Raw genomic sequence first — 18,368 nt, 5'->3', positions numbered from 1 at the left:
CGGGTGCCCTCATGACTCATCGTAACGCAGAGAATCCTCAGACTGGATTGCCAGCACCTCGCAGCATCATAATCCTTACCTGCGGCCGTCCCCGGACACCCTAGAATTCCCCATTGCCCTGATACTGTTTTCCAGATCTTTCTTTGGGAATCAGAGATGAAGGGCTTAACTTGAAGACAACATGCTCCTAGGTGGAGAGTCAGATATTCCAAGTCCCCGGCCCCAGAGGCTAAGGATCTCTCTCCCACAGCTGGGGGAGCTAGAAGCCAAGTGCGCCCACTCACTGCCTTCTCCCACTAACCCGGCTCCATTTCCTGCTCTCCGTCCTCCCCAGTCCCTCAAACACGAATACCCCAAGCCCATAGAAACCCTCTGATGTGCCCAGTTTGGTGGTAGTGGTGGTGGTTTCTTTTTTCATTTCTCGGCCCAGGTCAAAGCGTTTGAGTATTGCCCAAGGCCTGCTGGGAGCGAAGTAAATACTGCAGTTATTTATCCCAAGGAAGCACTTCTGCTGGGGTACCATGACCTATAGCCCCTGGCTGGAAACTTGGCCTGAGGACCACAGGGGGACTGGGGGACTCAAAGAGTCTGACCCGGGTTCTCACCCCACCTGGCCCGGAGCCCTTGTCCACTTGTGAGGCCATCAGGCAGGAATAGCCTGGGGGCAGAGCACATGGGCCTGTCCCTCTCCTGCCCCCACTCCCCTTCTGTTCTGGGCATGCCCTGGGCCCAGGGTGGGCTTTTCTGGACACTTCTCAACAGAGGAAGGGGCGAGGGCCATAAATGCAGTGCAAGCCGTCCCTGCACGCCCCAGCTTGTTCACCTGCTCTCTCTCCCAGCCCCTCCTCCTTCTGAGGTCAGTCCCACTCCAGCAGGGACACACGCGTGCTCGCACAAACACACAGCACGGATGGCCGGCACACCAAATCTCCCTCTGGGCAGCGCTCCATTGCAAGCAAAGTCCTCTTCTCCCTGGGCCTCAACTCCTTGCCTCCAGTGCTGGGTCCAGAACTGGGGCCTTCCTTCCCAGTGCCACACCCTCTCCCCGCTCCCAAGCTCTCATCCTGGGAGGGGGTGGGCTCGGCAGCCCCTGCCCCACTCTCAGGCTGCTCTCTTCCCTTGGGGGTCCACTCTGGGTGCCCGGCTTGCCCGGCCACTTCCCTCACTGTCTCTCCCTGCACTCTGCCCTCACAAAGTGTAGGAGGAGGTCATGGAGCTGAGATACCATAACAAGGCTCTGCCCACTGCCTTGGCCCTTCTAGAGCTGTGGGAGCCTCCAGTGGGTCACCTCTCTAGGCCTGGCCTTCTTACCTGTAGAATCCTGTCCTGCTCTGCCTGTCTGCATCTCCCCCCCACACCTGGCTGCCCAAGTCCCCCAATTTCCCCAACTACTCCCCAAGACCGACGCCATCAGTCCAAGCTTTATGCTCTTGGTTTACTGTCATATTCTGATGCCTCACCTCGGACCCCCCCATCAGGCCACTTCAGGTAGCCTCCTAAACCCTGCACCTGTGGCCTAGACAAGTCCCAACCCTAGGGAGACCTCACTGTCCCCATTTCTGCCACAGAGTTCCTAAAGCCCTTGGAATTTCCTAAGTGATAAGAGTGATAAAGGTGTCCTTTTATTTTATTTTATTTATTTATTTGAGAGACAGTGGGATCACAAACGGAGCGGGGGGGGGGAGAGGCAGAGGGAGAGGGAGAAGCAGACTCCCCACTGAGCAGGGACCCCCACGTGGGGCTCGATCCCAGGACCCCGGGATCACGACCTGAGCTGAAGGCAGACGCTTAATCGACCGAACCACCCCAGGGGTCCCTAAACTGGAAATCTAGTAAGAAAAATGTTTCTCTGAGTTCTGTGAGCCACTCCGGCAAACTCCTCAAACCCAGGGGGAGGTCGTTGGACTCCCCAAGCTCTCTCAGAGCACAGCTGACAATAGGGTCTTGTGCTTAGCAAGTGGAGTAGGGCTGGTCTTGGAGAACTGAGCCCTTCACCTCTGGGGTCTCGTCCTGTCTCCAGGCAGATGGTGTCCGAAGTCAGCTGAATTGTAAGACACCCAGCTGCTGATACACACCCACCACACCTCAGAATTAGGTCTAGAATTGAACCCCTTGCTACTCTTTGTCTTTTTTTTTTCCTGTACCTATGTACCTACTAACACACTGTATAATTTATTTTTTAACATGTTTGTTGTTCATTATACATCTCCCCCACAAGCGTGTAAACTCTGCAGAGAAATAATCTTTGTTTTGTTCACGGTTGCCCTCTGAGTTCCTAGAACAGTGGCTGGCATAGAGTGGTAGTCACTCAATTTACTGAATGAGTGAATACACTTATTAATTTATCTGTAAAGATTTTATTTATTTATTTATTTATTTATTTATTTGAGAGAGAGAGAGCAAGAGAGAGCAGGGGGCAGAGCAGAGGGAAAGGGGCAAGTAGACTGCACTGAGCCCGGAGCTGGACGTGGGGCTTGATCTCACAACCCTAAGACCATGACGTGAGCCAACATCACGAGCTGGACACTCAACCAACTGAACCACCCGGGTGCCCCATTTCTGCCTCATTTACTGATGAGTGTTTTAAACCCCTGTTCTCCTACCACAAGGAAGGAACTTAAGAGAGGTTGGGTCTGTTTTTACATTTGGGTTCTCCAGGGTGCCTGGCCCAACACACGGTTTGCAGTAGGGAACAGTAACTGTTTTTGTAATTGAATTAATCTCAAGACAAAGACCCATATGCCCAAGAGGGCCAGAGCGGGGGCACTGGTGAGCAGTTTCAGTGAGGTGAAAGCCAGAGGTCAGCTGGAAGCCTTGGCTCAGGTCCTCCCTTGGGACCAATTCCGGGTGAGACTTATGGATAGCACGAGAGGAAGAGAGGTGTTCTCAGGGCCACTGTTACTCCCGGAGTCTGCCGGGCCTGGGACACGCACACACAGAAGGATGGTGTCCTCGAACTTGACAACAGAAAGGGCCTTTACCAAGAGGAGACAACCTTGAGAACTTTACACTGACTTATCTCTTTTGTGTCAATTAGAAGTTCTCAGCCTGGAATGGTATGCAAGATTTGGTGGGGTATGCAAGATTTTTTCTTCAGGGGCTCAAAGGCCTGTGTGGCCCAGAAAACATTAAGAACCGCTAGCCTCTAGAATCCCAGGGGGAATCCCAGAATCCTTCCCCCCACCACCACCTTGCTCAGCCGCCACCAGGCCGCTCCGAGAACGGAGCAGAGCCTTCTGTGAACACTCAGTGGCCACCGCCATGGGTCCGTGAATGGGCTCAGGGCAGCAGAAGGCAGAAGGCAGGAGAGGCCTGTCCTCAGCCTCATTCCCCTTGGCTCTCCCCTTACCAGGAGTTTCCAGGCTTGAGGAGAAATTGGAGTTTATTTTAGGAAAGAAATGTTTAAAGCACGAGTGGCAGAGAGAAGGAGCCGGATCCTTCATGGGCCTGAGTCCCTGCTCCTGTCCCTTATGGCTCCTCCAAAGTGCCAGCCCCATGAACTCAGAGCCCCACATCAAGAACCCACATGTTGGTTGGATCACAGCAGCTGAATCAACAGTGGAAGCAACAGATGAGAACCCTGGGGGCTCCTGCCTCAAGCCGGGCATGAACAAGCCCCCGCGGTTGATTGTCTGGCAGAGTTTCAGACTTTATCCCCTAACCTTAAATGATCTCCCAGCCCACCCGCCCCCAGGCTCCTAAGCCTAGACCCACAGCTCAGGGCCGCCTCAGCCCCATCAGAGCCGAGAGGAGAAGCCCCCCACCACGATGTTCTCGCCGGTGATGTAGCTGGCGTCCGGAGAGCACAGGAAGGACACGATGCCTGCACAGTCCTCGGGCTGCCCTAACCTGCACAGGACAGAACACATGTCAGGGATCTCGGACTCTGCTGCAAGGAGGGACAGGGCAGACTCAGCGGGACTACTTGCAGCCCGCAGGGCTCTGTGGAACCCGGACTTCAGCTAAAGGAATGGCCAGTACACAGGGAGGGGTGGACTTGTGACACAGGTCGGCCACCCTTCCCCAGCTGTACCCAGATTACCAAGGCTCCACACCCCACTTACCTCTGCACTTGGTGCTGTCTCTTGAAATTGTTCCAGTAAAGCTCATCCTGGTGTATCTGGGCAAAGGGAAGACACAAGAGAGTCAGTGCCGCTGAAGCAAGGAGATGGGCAGGGCCCCAGATGATCCCAGGGCAGATTTGCCTTTCTCGGGGCTGATAGGCTGAGTCACGGCTGAATTTGAAGAACAATGAGGACTTCAGCTATTAGGGACACTGATCTGAGGCTTATCCCTTAATCACTGGGGAGGTTTCCACTGAACCTGGCTGCGAAATGGGGGACACGCCCCGGTCCTCACCACTTTGCTAAAGTTGGTCTTGATTATTCCTGGAACCAGGCAGTTCACCCGGATGCCCTTGGGGGCTAGCTCCAATGACAGCGTCCTGGTGAGGCCCAGAATGGCCGTCTTGCTGATATTGTAGGGACCCAGCTTCTGGAAAGGGAATCAAGACAATGATTAGGATATGGGGAGGCAGGGGCGCCTGGGTGGCTCACTCAGTTAAGCGTTTGACTCTTGATTTCGGCTCAGGTCGTGGCCTCAGGGTCGTGAGATGGAGCCCCACCATCGGGCCCGAATCATCCATCGGCTTGAGGCTCAGCAGGCAGTCTGCTTGGGAATCTTTCCCTCTCCTTCTGCCCCCTCCTCAAATAAATAAATCTTTAAAAGAAGAAGAAGAAGAAGAAGAAGAAGAAGAAGAAGAAGAAGCAGCTACGAGGAAGCAGAGGAAAGTATCTGTTGGATTTCTCATCAGTTGGCTGATCCCACCCCTGGCCCAAGCGCAGAGCTCAGACACACTCTCCCCAGCCTGGTCTGAGAACAGAAGCTGCATCCGAGGGACCCAGCAGCCGCATGGGCATCAGCTCAACCTCGGGCAGCAGGAGTGAGGTGGGGGTCTGTGCCAGGCATTGTCCCTGTGGCGTTCTGGGGACCCCTTCCCCTAATCCTACCAAGGGCACACGAGCAAGCACTCACCACTTGGGGTATGTAGGCTGCGACGGAGGAGACCAGGATGACCGATCCCATCCTGCGAGGAGACAAACACGAGAGGAGACAGGAAGCCATCAACTTAGCAAGGATTGAGGTGCTACTATTATTTTAAAAAGATATAAAACTTAGAATGACACCATTTTAATTATTATAGTCATGGAATAATGCACTGCTCACAGCGGCAACGCAGTTCGTGTTATTATCTCCACTTCAGAGCTGAACAAACAGGCTCGGCTGGGTTTAGCCGCACAGCTAGGAGTGGCAGAGCTGGGACTCCAACCCTATCTCTCTGACCCAGCGCCCACGCTCCGACCATGACCCTCTCTGCCTCTCCCTGGGGACGCGATGAGCAGAAAGCCAGCTGCTTGGGGAAGGGTGCAGAGTGGGCTTGGTGAAGAGGCCCCCAGCGCTGACAGTGAGTGCCTTCCAACGATGGGCCACCTCTGAGAAGCAGATGGGGCGGGAGGAGACATGAAATGAGAATCAGTGACTTTTTCTTCTATCCCCTACAGTCCCGGGCCAGTTCCTAAAGGGTACGTCTGCACAGCTGCACGCAGGAGCCTGAGGAGCCAGCGATGGCCTGTCGGAGGTGGCCGCCTAGGTCCCTGACACCAGACCCGTGAGGCTAAGTATGGAGTACAGTCAAATATGCAGGATCTGGAAAAACAGGCAGGCTCCCTGGAGGCTGAGAAGCAGGGAGGGAGGAGGGGTCTGGGATGGGCTTCTCCCCAGGGGAGCAATGGGGCAGACCCTGTCCTGGATTGCAAACTGGAGACAAGGCACTGTCCAGCGGTAAGCGAACCAGAGTGGAGGGTGTGAATGGTCTGCCCACGAGGCTAAGGAGCTAACACCCAGCCCTTTCCCAAACCTGCTGATGTGAAGGCCCACGAGAGCCCGCCTGAGCCCCAGGAACACCACCCCAATTCTGCAGCCAAGAATTAGAAGCTGTGGCTGTACAAAGGGAGAGGCAGGACAGAGGGAGGGGGGTGGGGAGACCCAGGGACACCTCTTTTGTCCTCCCCTCCCAGCCGGGCCCCTATGTTCTCTCGCGCCCTCCCCATCAGTCCCCACCCCCCACCCTGCAACCTACCCCCTGTTCTCCATGTGGGGCAGCAGCTGGCTCAGCAGTAGGGCCGGGGACTTCACATTCACGCTCAGGATCTGAAATCAGATCAGAGGCAGGGGGGAGGGCAGAGAGATGCCGTCAGCCCTCAGCTCAGGGCCCGTTCTCGTAAGACACTTGGAGTCCTATCATTTGCGCTGCAAACCCACATGCGTGCAGATCTGAGATTCATTCCCCTTCTGATCAGGACAAGAGGGGCATCCCACCCGCTAATGGTTTAACAGGCAGGCAGGCTAAGTGACAGGCCTGTGAGCAGAGTCCTGAAAATGTGAACTCTTCCAGACTGGGGTGAAGGAGGGAAATGTTCAGGCCTTTTTGAGAAAATGGACTAGGTGCTGGCCGTGCAGACAGAAGCTCTAAGCAGAGGCCCCTGGAAAAAGACTGAAAGTAGAACCGATGGAGGGAAAGGAGGTCCTGGGAGCAAAGGAGACTTCTGGAAGAGTTGTCTTGGTCTGTGTTTTGACTTGTTTGTGTCCTTGTCTTGTCCCAATAGAATTTAAGGCATTCTCACGGTGCAACAGCATGAAATAAAATGGAATGGGTATTACGTGTGAAGAAATGGAGAACAGGAAAAATAAGTGTAGAAAGATAAGAAAAAGCCAGGGGAAGGTTGGTGCCTACGGTTCACAGCATGTGGTGAGGACTGAGCATTATTCTATTATTCGTTCACAGAAGAGCCAGCTGTGAGGGCCTCCATGCATGCCCGTTTCCTGCAGACTTGGCTCTGAGCTTTCCTGGGGCCGACACAAAGAAGGAGACAAAACGGAGCACTGTCACCCTGGGAGGGAGCTGCCCACGCTGGTCCTGCCTGGAACTAAAACCCGGATCGGGCCTCAGACACGAGGGTCCCTGACTCGCTGTCTGGGAGCTCAGTCTGGTGGGACTGGGGACAGAGAAAAAGTCAAGAGAGGAACCGGCAGGGAAAGAGGCAGAGACTGGGGGCTAGGACAGAGCGCCAGTTGGAACTAAAGTGGCACCGGGATCCCTCCCGTGCGGCAGCATCTTGGGTGAGGCCCATGTGCCCTCTGTCTCGAAGGAATGAGACTGCATATCTACAGCATTTTCACCCCGCACCCAATCATCCCCTTGGGGAAATAAATGCAAAAGGGACAGGAAGAGAAAGGAAAGCAGAAAGACTGTAGGAACTCGCTTTGAAGGCCCACAGATTGGAAAGTAGCATCGTGGCACATTCCAGGGGACGAGTGGTCAGTGCCTGTTTTTACAGTCGCTTCGGGGGAGACAGTCGAGTCTCAATGGGAGAGCACATTAGACCCCTCAGCCAGCTCCCCTCAGCGGCCTCTCACCTTGTCCCACACCTCCTCACTGGCTTTCAGGGTGCTTCCCACCAGGGGGTTGACGCCTGCATTGCACACCAGAAAGTCGAGGCCCCCATAGTGCTCCAGGACCTGGGGGGAAGGGTGACACACAGGGCCATAAGTATGGACATGGCCTGAGGAGGCCTCGCCGTCCCAGCGCCGCTGCCAGGTGCACAGGGCATTGAGCCAAAGCTTGCTAATCAGATCCTGTCTCAACCAGGAATGGTCACATAGTTGGGGTGAGAACCAAACGCTGGTGAAGGCAGGAGCGCGGGGTAGGCCCAAGGACAGGCTCTGCCACCCTGAGGGCCTGGGGGGAGGAGGGTCTGTCTCCTCCAGGAATCCGTCCATGGACTTGGGGTGGGGAATCCCTCCAGATTCCTCCTCAACCACAGTTCTCCAGGGTGTAGGATGGAAGCGAAGGTCCTCTCATGAAAAAGCCATTTTCCAGAAAGCCAGTATGCACGATGACGTCTGCCCCGGTAGACCATTTGGAGACGTGTTCTAGGGCCTCCCAGCCCCCAATCCGGTCCCGGCCCCACCCAGGGCTGAGCAGCATGGGAAAGGCCCTGTGTGTTCTCCTTCCTGCATCCTCTCACCCCAGGAGCCCCTTACCGTGGCCACCAGCCGCTCCCGGTCCTCGGCCTTCCCCACGTGGCACACGGTGCCCGTCACGCTCAGCCCCTCTCCCTGCAGCGCGGCCACTGCCCGGTCCACGTTCTGCTGCTTCCGGCTGCTGATAACGACATGGGCCCCATCCTGGGCCAGACGCCGGGCGATGGCAAAGCCGATCCTGCGGCAGAGATGGAGGGAACAAGACAGCCTCAGCCCCCTGCCACGACTGTCCCGAGACCCAGCCCTGGAAATCAACAAGACTGTGTCTCAATCTGAGAGCCCAAGGTCTCTCTGGAAGCCAGAGTCCTGGGGAGGGGTCAAGACCCCTAGGGCAATCAGGGCACTTACCCCTCAGTGGACCCGGTGATCACGGCTACCCGATTGGCCAGGACACCCTTTCGGTCTATCGCAGTGCTGTTCATGCGCACAGAGAGCCCAGCGCGGAAATGAAACAGGCCCCTGCGGACCCAGGCCACTGCTTGGAACATGCCTGCCGGTGCCTTTTTCCGCTTCCTGCTGAACTCGGCCCTGGAGAAAGAATCAATTTCACCTATCACGGATGCCATAGTAATGATGGTCATCTACCCTCCACCCCTGCAGACAGACAAGGCCAGCAGCAGAGAGCCAGAGACAGTGGAGCTGGTCAGGGTGCATTTCAAACACGTGAGCCTGGGGTCAGGAAAACTCTCTATGGAAATTCTCTATTTATAAAACAGGCAAATTGGAATGTGAGACCCAACATTCGGCAGACAGGATGAGGTTCCCATACACTCCCTGAGCAAGCCCTGAGCGCTGGCGACCTGTCAGAGAGCAGACCCGGGTTCTGAATGCCTGCATGCTGTCCTTGCCAGGCTGTGCTGGAGTGAAGCTCGCCGAGTGGGGGCTGGGAGGAGCCTGAGCCGGCCAGCAGCCCCACGCCAGGGCAGGGTGCAGACCCCGGCCCTCCCGACGCCCTCTGGAAGGAATGAAGTAAGCCACTGTAGGCGTGCGAGGTGTGCAGGCAGGGTGAGGACCCAGCGTGGGAGACTCAGATAGGCAGACGCTTTCCGATGAATTGGAAACACATCAGAGATGCTGGTGTAGGGGACTCTCTTTCCCTTAGACCCCAAATTTCCCAGCTCCACATCCCTGTGAGCCCGGAGGCTCCTGCCTCCCCCAGTGGGGGATTCCCATTTGCTGGCTCTGGAGCCCTGCAGGGTCCTGAATCTAGGAGTCTGATGTGTTTCCTGAGGAGGAAGGTGGGAGGGAATGGTTGCAGCAAGGGGTTATCAAGGACACTCAGGGACTTGGGATGCACTTCTCATGCAGAATAGTGCCAGGAAGCTGAAGAGATGAAGATTCTGGCGGCTCTGGGCTGAGGGGCCAGCAGACGTGCATTTTCAGGAGGCTCCGGTGGGGGCTGACTACGCACAGACCCCCATCAGTTCCAGACCTGCTTTGGCCACTCCAACACGAGGGACTCCTCGTTACTAAGCAACCCTTGTCATACCTACCGCATCTCCCTTGTTCCTTAGCAACCAACCCTTATGTAACCCAGTTCCCTTGAGTTGGGGGTCGGTATCTATAATGATCAGGGAATGGGTGCTGGTCAGGAATTATGGAGAAATTTCAGATGAAATATCAAGCTGTATCGATGTCATGATGAAGGTAACCAAAGGCCCTGCTTTAAGAGAGACAGCCTTGGTTTCAAATTTATGTCTCTCCTGATACCACATTTCCAAAGTTACCCTTTGCAGGTCCTAGACCTCCTCGCCTTTTTGTCCTAGCTGCCGTCACTCTGCTCCCTCTCTCTTACACGCTGTCTCTCCTTTCTGCAAGGTCATATTTACAGCCTTTCAAATTGAGGGGGCGAGGGGTTTCGGTTTCTGATTGTTCTGCCTTTCCTAAACAGGACACCAGATTCTAAGCACTGTTATGACCCCTGGGGGACTTCTCTCCCCCAAGCTGCGAGCACAGATTAACCCCGTCAAGTGTCAGGGGAATTGGTCTCCTTGGCTGGGAGGGCAGCCGGAAAAAGAGAAATCGCCTTTTGTCAGGATGGGCTGCCCCCTGCTGGAAGACCGAGTTATGGCACCTCTCAGAAGCTGATGCCGTCTCCGCGAATCTGTGGTGGTCCCCTCTGTGGTCTACAACGGTTCTTACCAAGCCCTGCTCCTTGCTAAACTTGCTGTGAGCTGCTTTGCAGGAAAGCTGTCCTACTTGTAGGGAAAAGCAGCTCTGGCCTATTGCAGGTAGAGTGCAGAGAGACTAATCAGGCCTCATCTGTCTCCCTCGGTTCCCCTTTCTATTCAAGGTCCCTCTTTCCCAGGGCCCGAGACTGAGCAGCTTCCAAGGGCCCAGGTTCTCACTCACTCAGCCCTCGTTCCCACTTCTGCTTTTCTCTGGAGTAGTTGGCTGGGCCAGCGGGGCCAGAGTCGACCGCAGGTCCCGGGAGCCGAGTGGCCTCTGAGCCTGGCACTGCCCACTCTGATTCCCCTCACCATGCTGAGCCGGGGAGATGCCCAGAAACGGAGGTGGGGAACCCAAGGGGACACACCCTCAAACTAGTCTCATCTTGGAGGTGTGCGGCCTTCTCCAAAGAGAAAAGGGAAAGGCAAAGATAGCAAAGATTAGGGGAGAGACATGCAACAGCGAGAAACATTGACAATCAGGAAAGAGAGAGACTTGGGAGATGTCCACAGAAGGTGTGGGTTTTGGGCAAGTCTGTTCCCCGCTCTGGCTCCATCTGCACCTCGGTAAGATGAGGCGTCAAGGTGGGGGGCCCTAAGGGCTCTGAGAGCCTCCAAGAGCTTTGTTAGGAAAATCAGAAAAGACATAAAGGCAGCTGCACACAGAACCGGGGAGAAAGAAGCATCGGCACAAAACATTTTTAAAAGCGAAGGGGGGTGGGCCGAGTGTCGCTGACCGCAACCCGGACAGCCTTACCGGGGCCCACGTCGTCCCGGCCCCAGGCTTACCTGGCTGTGCTCTCACGGTTCCTAAGCGCAGGGCAGGAGCCCTTCTGCTGTGAAGTCTGCAACTGAGTGTGAGGAGGTGGGTAGGTGACAGGCTGGGTTTCAGGCCCTGTGACTCTTGCGAAAAACTCACGGATCCGTGGAATTTACAGTCCTAGAAATATGAAAGGTGGTGGTGAGAAAAGGCCTCCCCCACAGCTGGGAGTAAGCTGGGGGGAGGAAGAGGACTTGTCTGACTAATAGTCTGCAGAATGCTGCAGGTCAGCCCCGTCAGTCCAGCTGGCCCCAGACACTCACACGACAGAAACAGACCCAGGGGTCCAAGCACGCTCAGACCCCAGCCCGTGGGGCCTCCAGGCTTGGCCGGTTCAGGACGTCTCACGCCCAGCTGGAGCTAGAGCAGGGTACGAAGCCGCCAAGATCTTTCTACACGCACTGAAAAGAGACTGCAGGCCTCAGTCTCAAAGCCAGTGAAACATGCCCTCCCCGCTGGATCAGGGGATCGGGCCCCCGGCACCATACAGGACCAATGGCTGTTGAGTTCCAGGTGTCCACCCACCAGCCAGGCTCTCACCTGGGTCCAAATATTTGAATGACCTACTTCCTGCCAGGACTGTGTTAAGTACTGTGAACACCAAAATAACGAAGGCCCAGTCCCCACCCTTGATAAGCTTACAGTCTAATGGAGAAATCAAATAAATGCAGTGCAGCATGCTACATTTTAAAATAGAAGTCAGTTCGAGGCTCAGGGAGTCATCCAAGGAGAGGGTGGAAAAAGCCACAGAGAGATGCCTGTGGATATTTCAGAGGCGGTACCCAAGCAGTGGGATAAAGCGTCCTGGCACTCAGGAGGGCAAGTCAGAGATCAGACAAATGATTCGCAAACTATCAGTATGGTTGGCAGCAGCCTCATAAACGGATGAGATATCCTGAGAAAGTGAAAAGGAAGGAAAGTCCAAACCCGAAGAGTGGCAGCCAGCCTCTAAGATGGTCCCTTTGACTCTCGTAGGCGGGCATCCACCGCCTTGTGTAATACCCCCCCCCACCCCAGCACAGAGGGCTTGGCAGAAGGACTGGTACGTCACTTCTGAGATAAGGATACGCTAAAACTGCGTGTTCTGTCTTGAACCCTCTCTGTCTCTCTCCTTCTCCCTTGGGTGGCTGCCACCTGCTAGGCTGTGAGCACCCCTGCGGCGAGACTCATGTGGCAAGAAACTGCAGCCTGCCAACAACCACACGAGCAACCTCAGAAGCAAACTTGTTGGCCCCACTCAAGTCTGGAGAAGACTGCAGACTTCACTTCCACCTCAGGAGAGGTCCTGAGCCAGAACCAGCAGCTACATTGTTCTCATTCCTGACTCTCGGAAACTATGAGATGATGTATTTGCAAGCTGCTGAGTGTTCGGCTGATTCGTTACGCGGCAATAGATAACTAGTACAGGAATCTCAGAGAGAATCGGTTCATTGAAGAGACAGAACAGAAAATGGTATAAGAGTTTTTAAAATAAGGTAGCCACAGTTAAAACCGGATCGCATCGATTCGTGAACAAACAAATCAAAGGAACGGAAGGGAAGGTTCAGAAATAAATACAAACACATTTGAGAATTTTGCATGTGAGAAAAAAGATAGATTTATCAATAAACGATGTTGAGACAACTGGCTAGCTCTCCAGGGGGAAAGAAATTAAATTAGATCTGTGCCTTTCATACCAACACCAAAATAAATTTCAGATGGATCAAAAATTTAAATGTAGGATGCCTGGGTGGCTCAGTCGGTTAAGCGTCTGCCTTCAGCTCAGGCCGTAATCCCAGGGTGCTGGGATCGAGCCCCATGTCGGCTCCCAGCTCATCAAGGAGTCTGCTTCTCCCTCTCCGTCAGCCCCTCCCACCCTCCACTTGCGCTCTCTCGCTCTTTTTCTCTCAAATAAATAAAATCTTTTTAAAAAATTCAAATGTAAAAAAATGAAACCATTAAAAATGACAATAATTCCTGGGGTACCTGGGTGGTGCAATCGGTTAAGCGTCCAACTCTTGATTTGGGCTCAGGTCGTGATCTCAGGGTCTTAAGATTGAGCCTCAGGTCTGGCTCAGTGCTGGGCCTGGAGCCTGCTGAAGATTCTCTCTCTCCCTCGCCCTCTGCCCCTGCCCCCAGCCTGCACTCTCTCCCCGCCCCCTCAAAAAAAAAAAAAAACTACAGTAATTCTTTTTTACTTCTGCATGAAAAGACTACCTAAGCAAAGTCAAAAGAAAAGTACAATTTATGTAATGTTTTAGACAAGATAAGACTAATACGTAGTGATAGAAATTTATGGTTGTCTGAGTACAGGGCCACAAGGGAATGTTCTAGGGTGATGGAAATTTTCTGTATCTTGATTGGGATGGTGGACACACAGATATATACATTTGTCAAAACTCCAGGAACTGTGCACTTGCGTGTGCATTTCACTGTATCTACAGTATCCTTGAATAGGGTTGATTTTTAAAAGAAAAAGGAAAAGGAAAACTGAGGGCAAACACCAGTAAGTGTGATGTTTTATAAAAATAAGATTTTTCTGGGGCACCTGGGTGGCACAGCGGTTAAGCGTCTGCCTTCAGCTCAGGGCGTGATCCCGGCGTTATGGGATCGAGCCCCACATCAGGCTCCTCCGCTAGGAGCCTGCTTCTTCCTCTCCCACTCCCCCTGCTTGTGTTCCCTCTCTCGCTGGCTGTCTCTATCTCTGTCGAATAAATAAATAAATAATCTTAAAAAAAAACAAATAAGATTTTTCTATGGGAATTGATAGTCCTGGCTCCCGAACTGCTTCCAACCCCTTTCTTCTCCAGTAGTGACCCTTCCCCAGCTTTTCCTGGGCATAAATGATTCAATGCTGAGTTCCTACAGCGTAAGAGACTATCTTCCCAGAGTTGAGGTCTATAGGAAACTGCATTACTTTGTTTTGGTCTCTACACCAGTCTGAAGCATCCTCCAATCTTGGTTTCTAGGTTGGTGCTGGAATTAGACTGAATGTTTGTGTCCCCCCCCCCAAATTCATGTTGAAGCCTAACCCCCAATGTGATAGTATGAAGAGGTGGGGTTTTGGGGAGGTGACTGGGACATGAGGGTGGAACCCTTATAAACGGGATTAGTACTCTTATAAAAGAGACTCTAGAGAGGTCCCTTATTCCCTCCACCATGTGAGGACACGGTGAGAAGACGGCCATTTATGAACCCGGAAGCAGGTCTTCGACAGACACCAAGTCTGCCAGTGCCTTGATGCTGGACTTCCTAGTTTCCAGAACTGTGAGAAATAAATATTGTTGAAGCCACCCAGTCTGTGTCATTTTTGCTATAGCGGCCTAACCAGACTAAGACAGATAGGTTAATTGGCTGGTTTAGTAGTTGGCTGATGGGTTGTTTGGAAGGTTTCTTGGTTCACAGACTGGGGAGATGGAAAAAGCAAGAGAGATTTCTCTAGGGACAAAAAAACTGCAAGAGGGAAGAAAAGAAAAAACAAATGAGAAAAAGAAAGAGAACACCTAAGAAAAGAAGGAAAACACCGAAGAGGGAAAAAGGGAAAAAACACTTAAAGGTTTGTACTTTTGAAGAAGATATTGACCATGGTGAAATTTCTTAAGACAAAAGTGGGGAAAACAATGGGGAAAGTAGTTATATGTGCATTCCCCTCAGGGGGAGGAAAAGAGATGATAGAGAAGAAAGTTCTGGCAACGACCTGTCAACACCCCAAGGAAACCCCTTAGTAACCATAGCATTTGGTAGCCATGGGGTGATGTAGAAAGACGGGGACCAGGCTAGAGCTCAGAAGCATGGGAAGAATTACCAGATCCATGGTGCTGCAAGAGAGTTATGCTAACCTAACTCCAGAGGCTACAATTTGAGGAAGACCTATATGTGTTCAAAAACAAAGCAAAAATTCCCATTACAACATTCTATAACCTCCCTCCAATTCATTCCCTGGTCATCCCTTACACCACAACATCTCAAAAGCTTGACCAGCTGCAAAGGCATTTGAAAGTCGGCTCGCCCGTATGCCTGCCACCAATACCCTCCTCTTAGAGCTTCTCAGCTTATCCTCCGGTGAGCTCTGGCTCACAGAGGTGTCATGCAGCACCCTCGAAGGAGCGTCAGCCACCTGCCAGTGGATCTGGGTTCTACTCCGCAACTTGGCACCTCCTTGATGTCCCCTTTATGAGACTGACAGATTTAGCAAATAAGAAACGAACTAGAATTCCCAGTTAAATTTGACTTTCAGATAAACCAAAAGCAATTTTGTAGTGTAAGTATATCCCCCAAATTGCATGGGACATGCTTATACTAAACAACTTATTCGTGGGTTATTTGAAATTCCAATTTGCCTGGGCACCCTGTATTTTATCTGGCAACCATGCCCTTTTATGCTAGTGAGAACTATTCTTCAGAGAAGAATGACAGCCGTCAGCCTCTTCACTTTTTATTCTTTCTGTCGGCTTCTTAATTGATCTGGACAAAAAATATCAAAATTGTATACATTTAACACCTCACCCAGGAGAAAGATGAAGAGCACCTATTATTTATAAAATACATTTAAATGACACCAGTACACCTGGGTACAGTCTCCTGGCATCCGTATGCATCCATTTTTAAAAAATATATGGATAAAGGAGAAGTCCTCCATTATCAGGCCACCAAATTCCTCTACCCTTCCCAAAAGTAACCACAGTTAACAGTGTGTTCTTCTAAAACTTTTCTATGTGTTTGCATACATGTATAAGTGTGGAATATGTAGATTTGTTTCGTGTGTTAGCGTGCATCGTAGTGGAAACACTGTTCCATTGTTCTGCAACTGGTTACATGATAGTACCCCATTATTTTTAAAAGTTGTGCAGTACGGCCCAGAATAAACATTGTCCTAGTTTAGCAATTCTCAAAGTGTGGTGGGAGAAGCCCCTGAGGAATTCTTTCAGGGGGTCTGTGAGGTCAAAATTATTTTCATAATAATGGTAACATACCATTTGCCATTTGCCCCCTCAGTCTCACAGAGAATGCAGTGGAGTTTTCCAGAGGCCCCACCTGTGTGATGATGTCATTGCTCTGACGGCTAATGAAATGTGTGTCTGTGTCTTCTGTTTTCCAAAATTCTCTAAAAAGGTAGATTTAGGGCATAAGTATGTGCGCTTTCAAGAGATTGACTTAGTTTGTTCTCTGACTTCATAGTATCTTCAGTTATACCTTCTATAATTTCAATATTATCGTCCAACAAATGTTATTGAAATTCTGGAATTTTCTTGTGCTCGCGCGGAAACACAAAGAACAAGTACACTTTACCCGGTTTGGAAATAATATCTTACAATATTTTTCAGGAGCGCCTGGGTGGCTCAGTCGGTTCACCATCCAACTCTGGGTTTCAGCTCAGATCATGATCTCAGGGTCGTGACATTCAAACTCCTATGAGGCTCTGTGCTCAGCACGGAGTCTGCTTGGCATTCTCTCCCTCTGCCCCTGCCCTCGTGCGTGATCTCTCTCAAATAAATAAATAAATAAAATCTTTTTAAAATAAATAAGTAAATAAATAAATCAAAGAGTTTTCAAAAACCTTTCTAAATTTTGCAGTTTTATTTTGTTATTTTAAGATGTAGTAGTATCTTATTCTAACACGTAAAATAATTTATTTACATTATACTTTTCCTTCTATTCAAGGATTCATCATTGGCTTAAGAAAGCTAGATTAGGGGGCGCCTGGGTGGCTCAGTCGTTGGGCGTCTGCCTTCGGCTCAGGGCGTGATCCGCGTTATGGGATCGAGCCCCACATCGGGCTCCTCCGCTGGGAGCCTGCTTCTTCCTCTCCCGCTCCCCCTGCTGTGTTCCCTCTCTCGCTGGCTGTCTCTATCTCTGTCGAATAAATAAATAAAATCTTTAAAAAAAAAAAAAGAAAGCTAGATTAGAAGACTTGCTTCCTCACCCCACCTGTGCACAATCTATGCCTAAAAATATTGGAAAAGCTGAAAGTGGACTATCCGAGAGCTCTCTGAGTAGCAGCAGGGAAGGACGTACGCCAAAGAAATTGTGCGCCACTAAGCAACAAAAATAGGATGAAAATCCAGATTTCCCTCCACTATGCAGGTATTAGTGGTTTATCTTATTACGTGCGATGCAATGGAACATTTTGAACAGCTTTATAAGGCTCGGTAAGAGGCAGCATCGTTTTGAAACCAGTCACTCAGAGTGGAGAGAAAAAGGAACTGCCTATTTTAAATGTAGATACGATGAGCTCTTTAAAAGCCAAAAAATCTTCCTAGAGCTATTCAGAGGAGAAAGGAAAAAGTCCCTGATGGGTCTTACAGGGGAAGTAGTCACACGGTATTAGCTGGAGAAGGGCACACGATAGCTGAGAGCGAAGCCAGCCTCGGGCACTGATGGCACTGAGCCTCCGCTGGAGGAGGTCGGCGAAAGCAGTCCTGGCCACCCTCCCTTGACAACAGCACAGTCACACACTTGCCAAATCGAACCCCTGGTCACAGGCGCCTGGGGGGCTCCGTCGGTGCAGTGTCTGCTTCCGGCTCAGGTCATGATCCCAAGGTCCTGGGCTCAAGTCCCGCATCCGGCTCCCTGCTCAGCGCAAGCCTGCTTCTCTCTCTCCCTCTGCCCCCTGCTCATGTGTGCATGCTCTCTCCCTCTCCCTCTCCCTCTCCCTCCCTCTCTCTCTCTCATAAATAAATAAAATCAAGAAAGAGAAGAAGAAAGAAAGATTGATGTCCTCGCAAACCTGAGGACTGAGTGAATGTCTTGTCTGAAGAATGGTACTTTTGCCTCACAAATGGATGGACCAACATACAGGAAGGGGCTTGCGGGGGTTGGGGGAGTTGGGGGGGTTGGGGGGGTTGAGGGGGGTGGGCCTGCTGCTGTATTTATCCCATGTCAGCACAGACTAGTCGTGAGAAATCTTCTTTTATTTGAATACTTGGCAACCAACACAAGTGGTGGTGAACTGTTCCGTGCTGACTAACTTTCTCGAATCTCATGGTTGCTCCTGAAGGAATGGCTTTGGCGTTTCCACACCCCCCCCCCCGCCAACGGTGCGGTGGGGGGTACAGGTGCTGGCGCTCCTCGCAATGAGGCAGCCAGGTAGGCGCTGCATCCCCTACCTGCACCCCTAACTGCACATACGTGCAGTTCAAAGAAAGCCAGTTTCACTTCAGATTATTGTCTGAAATCTTGATCCTTGAGAACACACCTTTTTAACATTCTTGGTGAAAGGCTCGCAAGTGTCCGGAAAACGTTTGTGTTGCCTCGCGAAGAAAGATGGTTATCTCAAGAACAGCCCTCGTGCAACCGGA

The 18,368-nt window shown here is 51.8% G+C and overlaps 1 protein-coding gene across 1 annotated transcript; it reads right to left on the bottom strand.

Annotated features, from left to right (window-relative positions):
- Window positions 1–3,697: 3,697 nt before the first annotated feature.
- Window positions 3,698–11,157, bottom strand: DHRS2 (dehydrogenase/reductase 2). The gene is made up of 9 exons (XM_045802570.1): window positions 11,061–11,157; window positions 8,452–8,631; window positions 8,104–8,281; window positions 7,477–7,578; window positions 6,140–6,210; window positions 5,035–5,086; window positions 4,360–4,494; window positions 4,065–4,120; window positions 3,698–3,849 (listed from the first exon to the last, which is right to left on the bottom strand). The coding sequence occupies exons 2-9, from the start codon at window positions 8,589–8,591 to the stop codon at window positions 3,738–3,740; spliced, it is 846 nt and encodes a 281-aa protein (XP_045658526.1). The 5' UTR covers window positions 8,592–8,631; window positions 11,061–11,157; the 3' UTR covers window positions 3,698–3,737.
- Window positions 11,158–18,368: the final 7,211 nt, after the last annotated feature.

This window comes from Ursus americanus, chromosome 35 (assembly GCF_024610735.1).
Source record: "Ursus americanus isolate L20-20 chromosome 35, mUrsAme1.1.p, whole genome shotgun sequence".
Classification (NCBI taxonomy): Eukaryota; Metazoa; Chordata; class Mammalia; order Carnivora; family Ursidae; genus Ursus; species Ursus americanus.
Note: the sequence above shows the minus strand (reverse complement) of the source record. Positions and strands in the feature narration are given on the sequence as shown.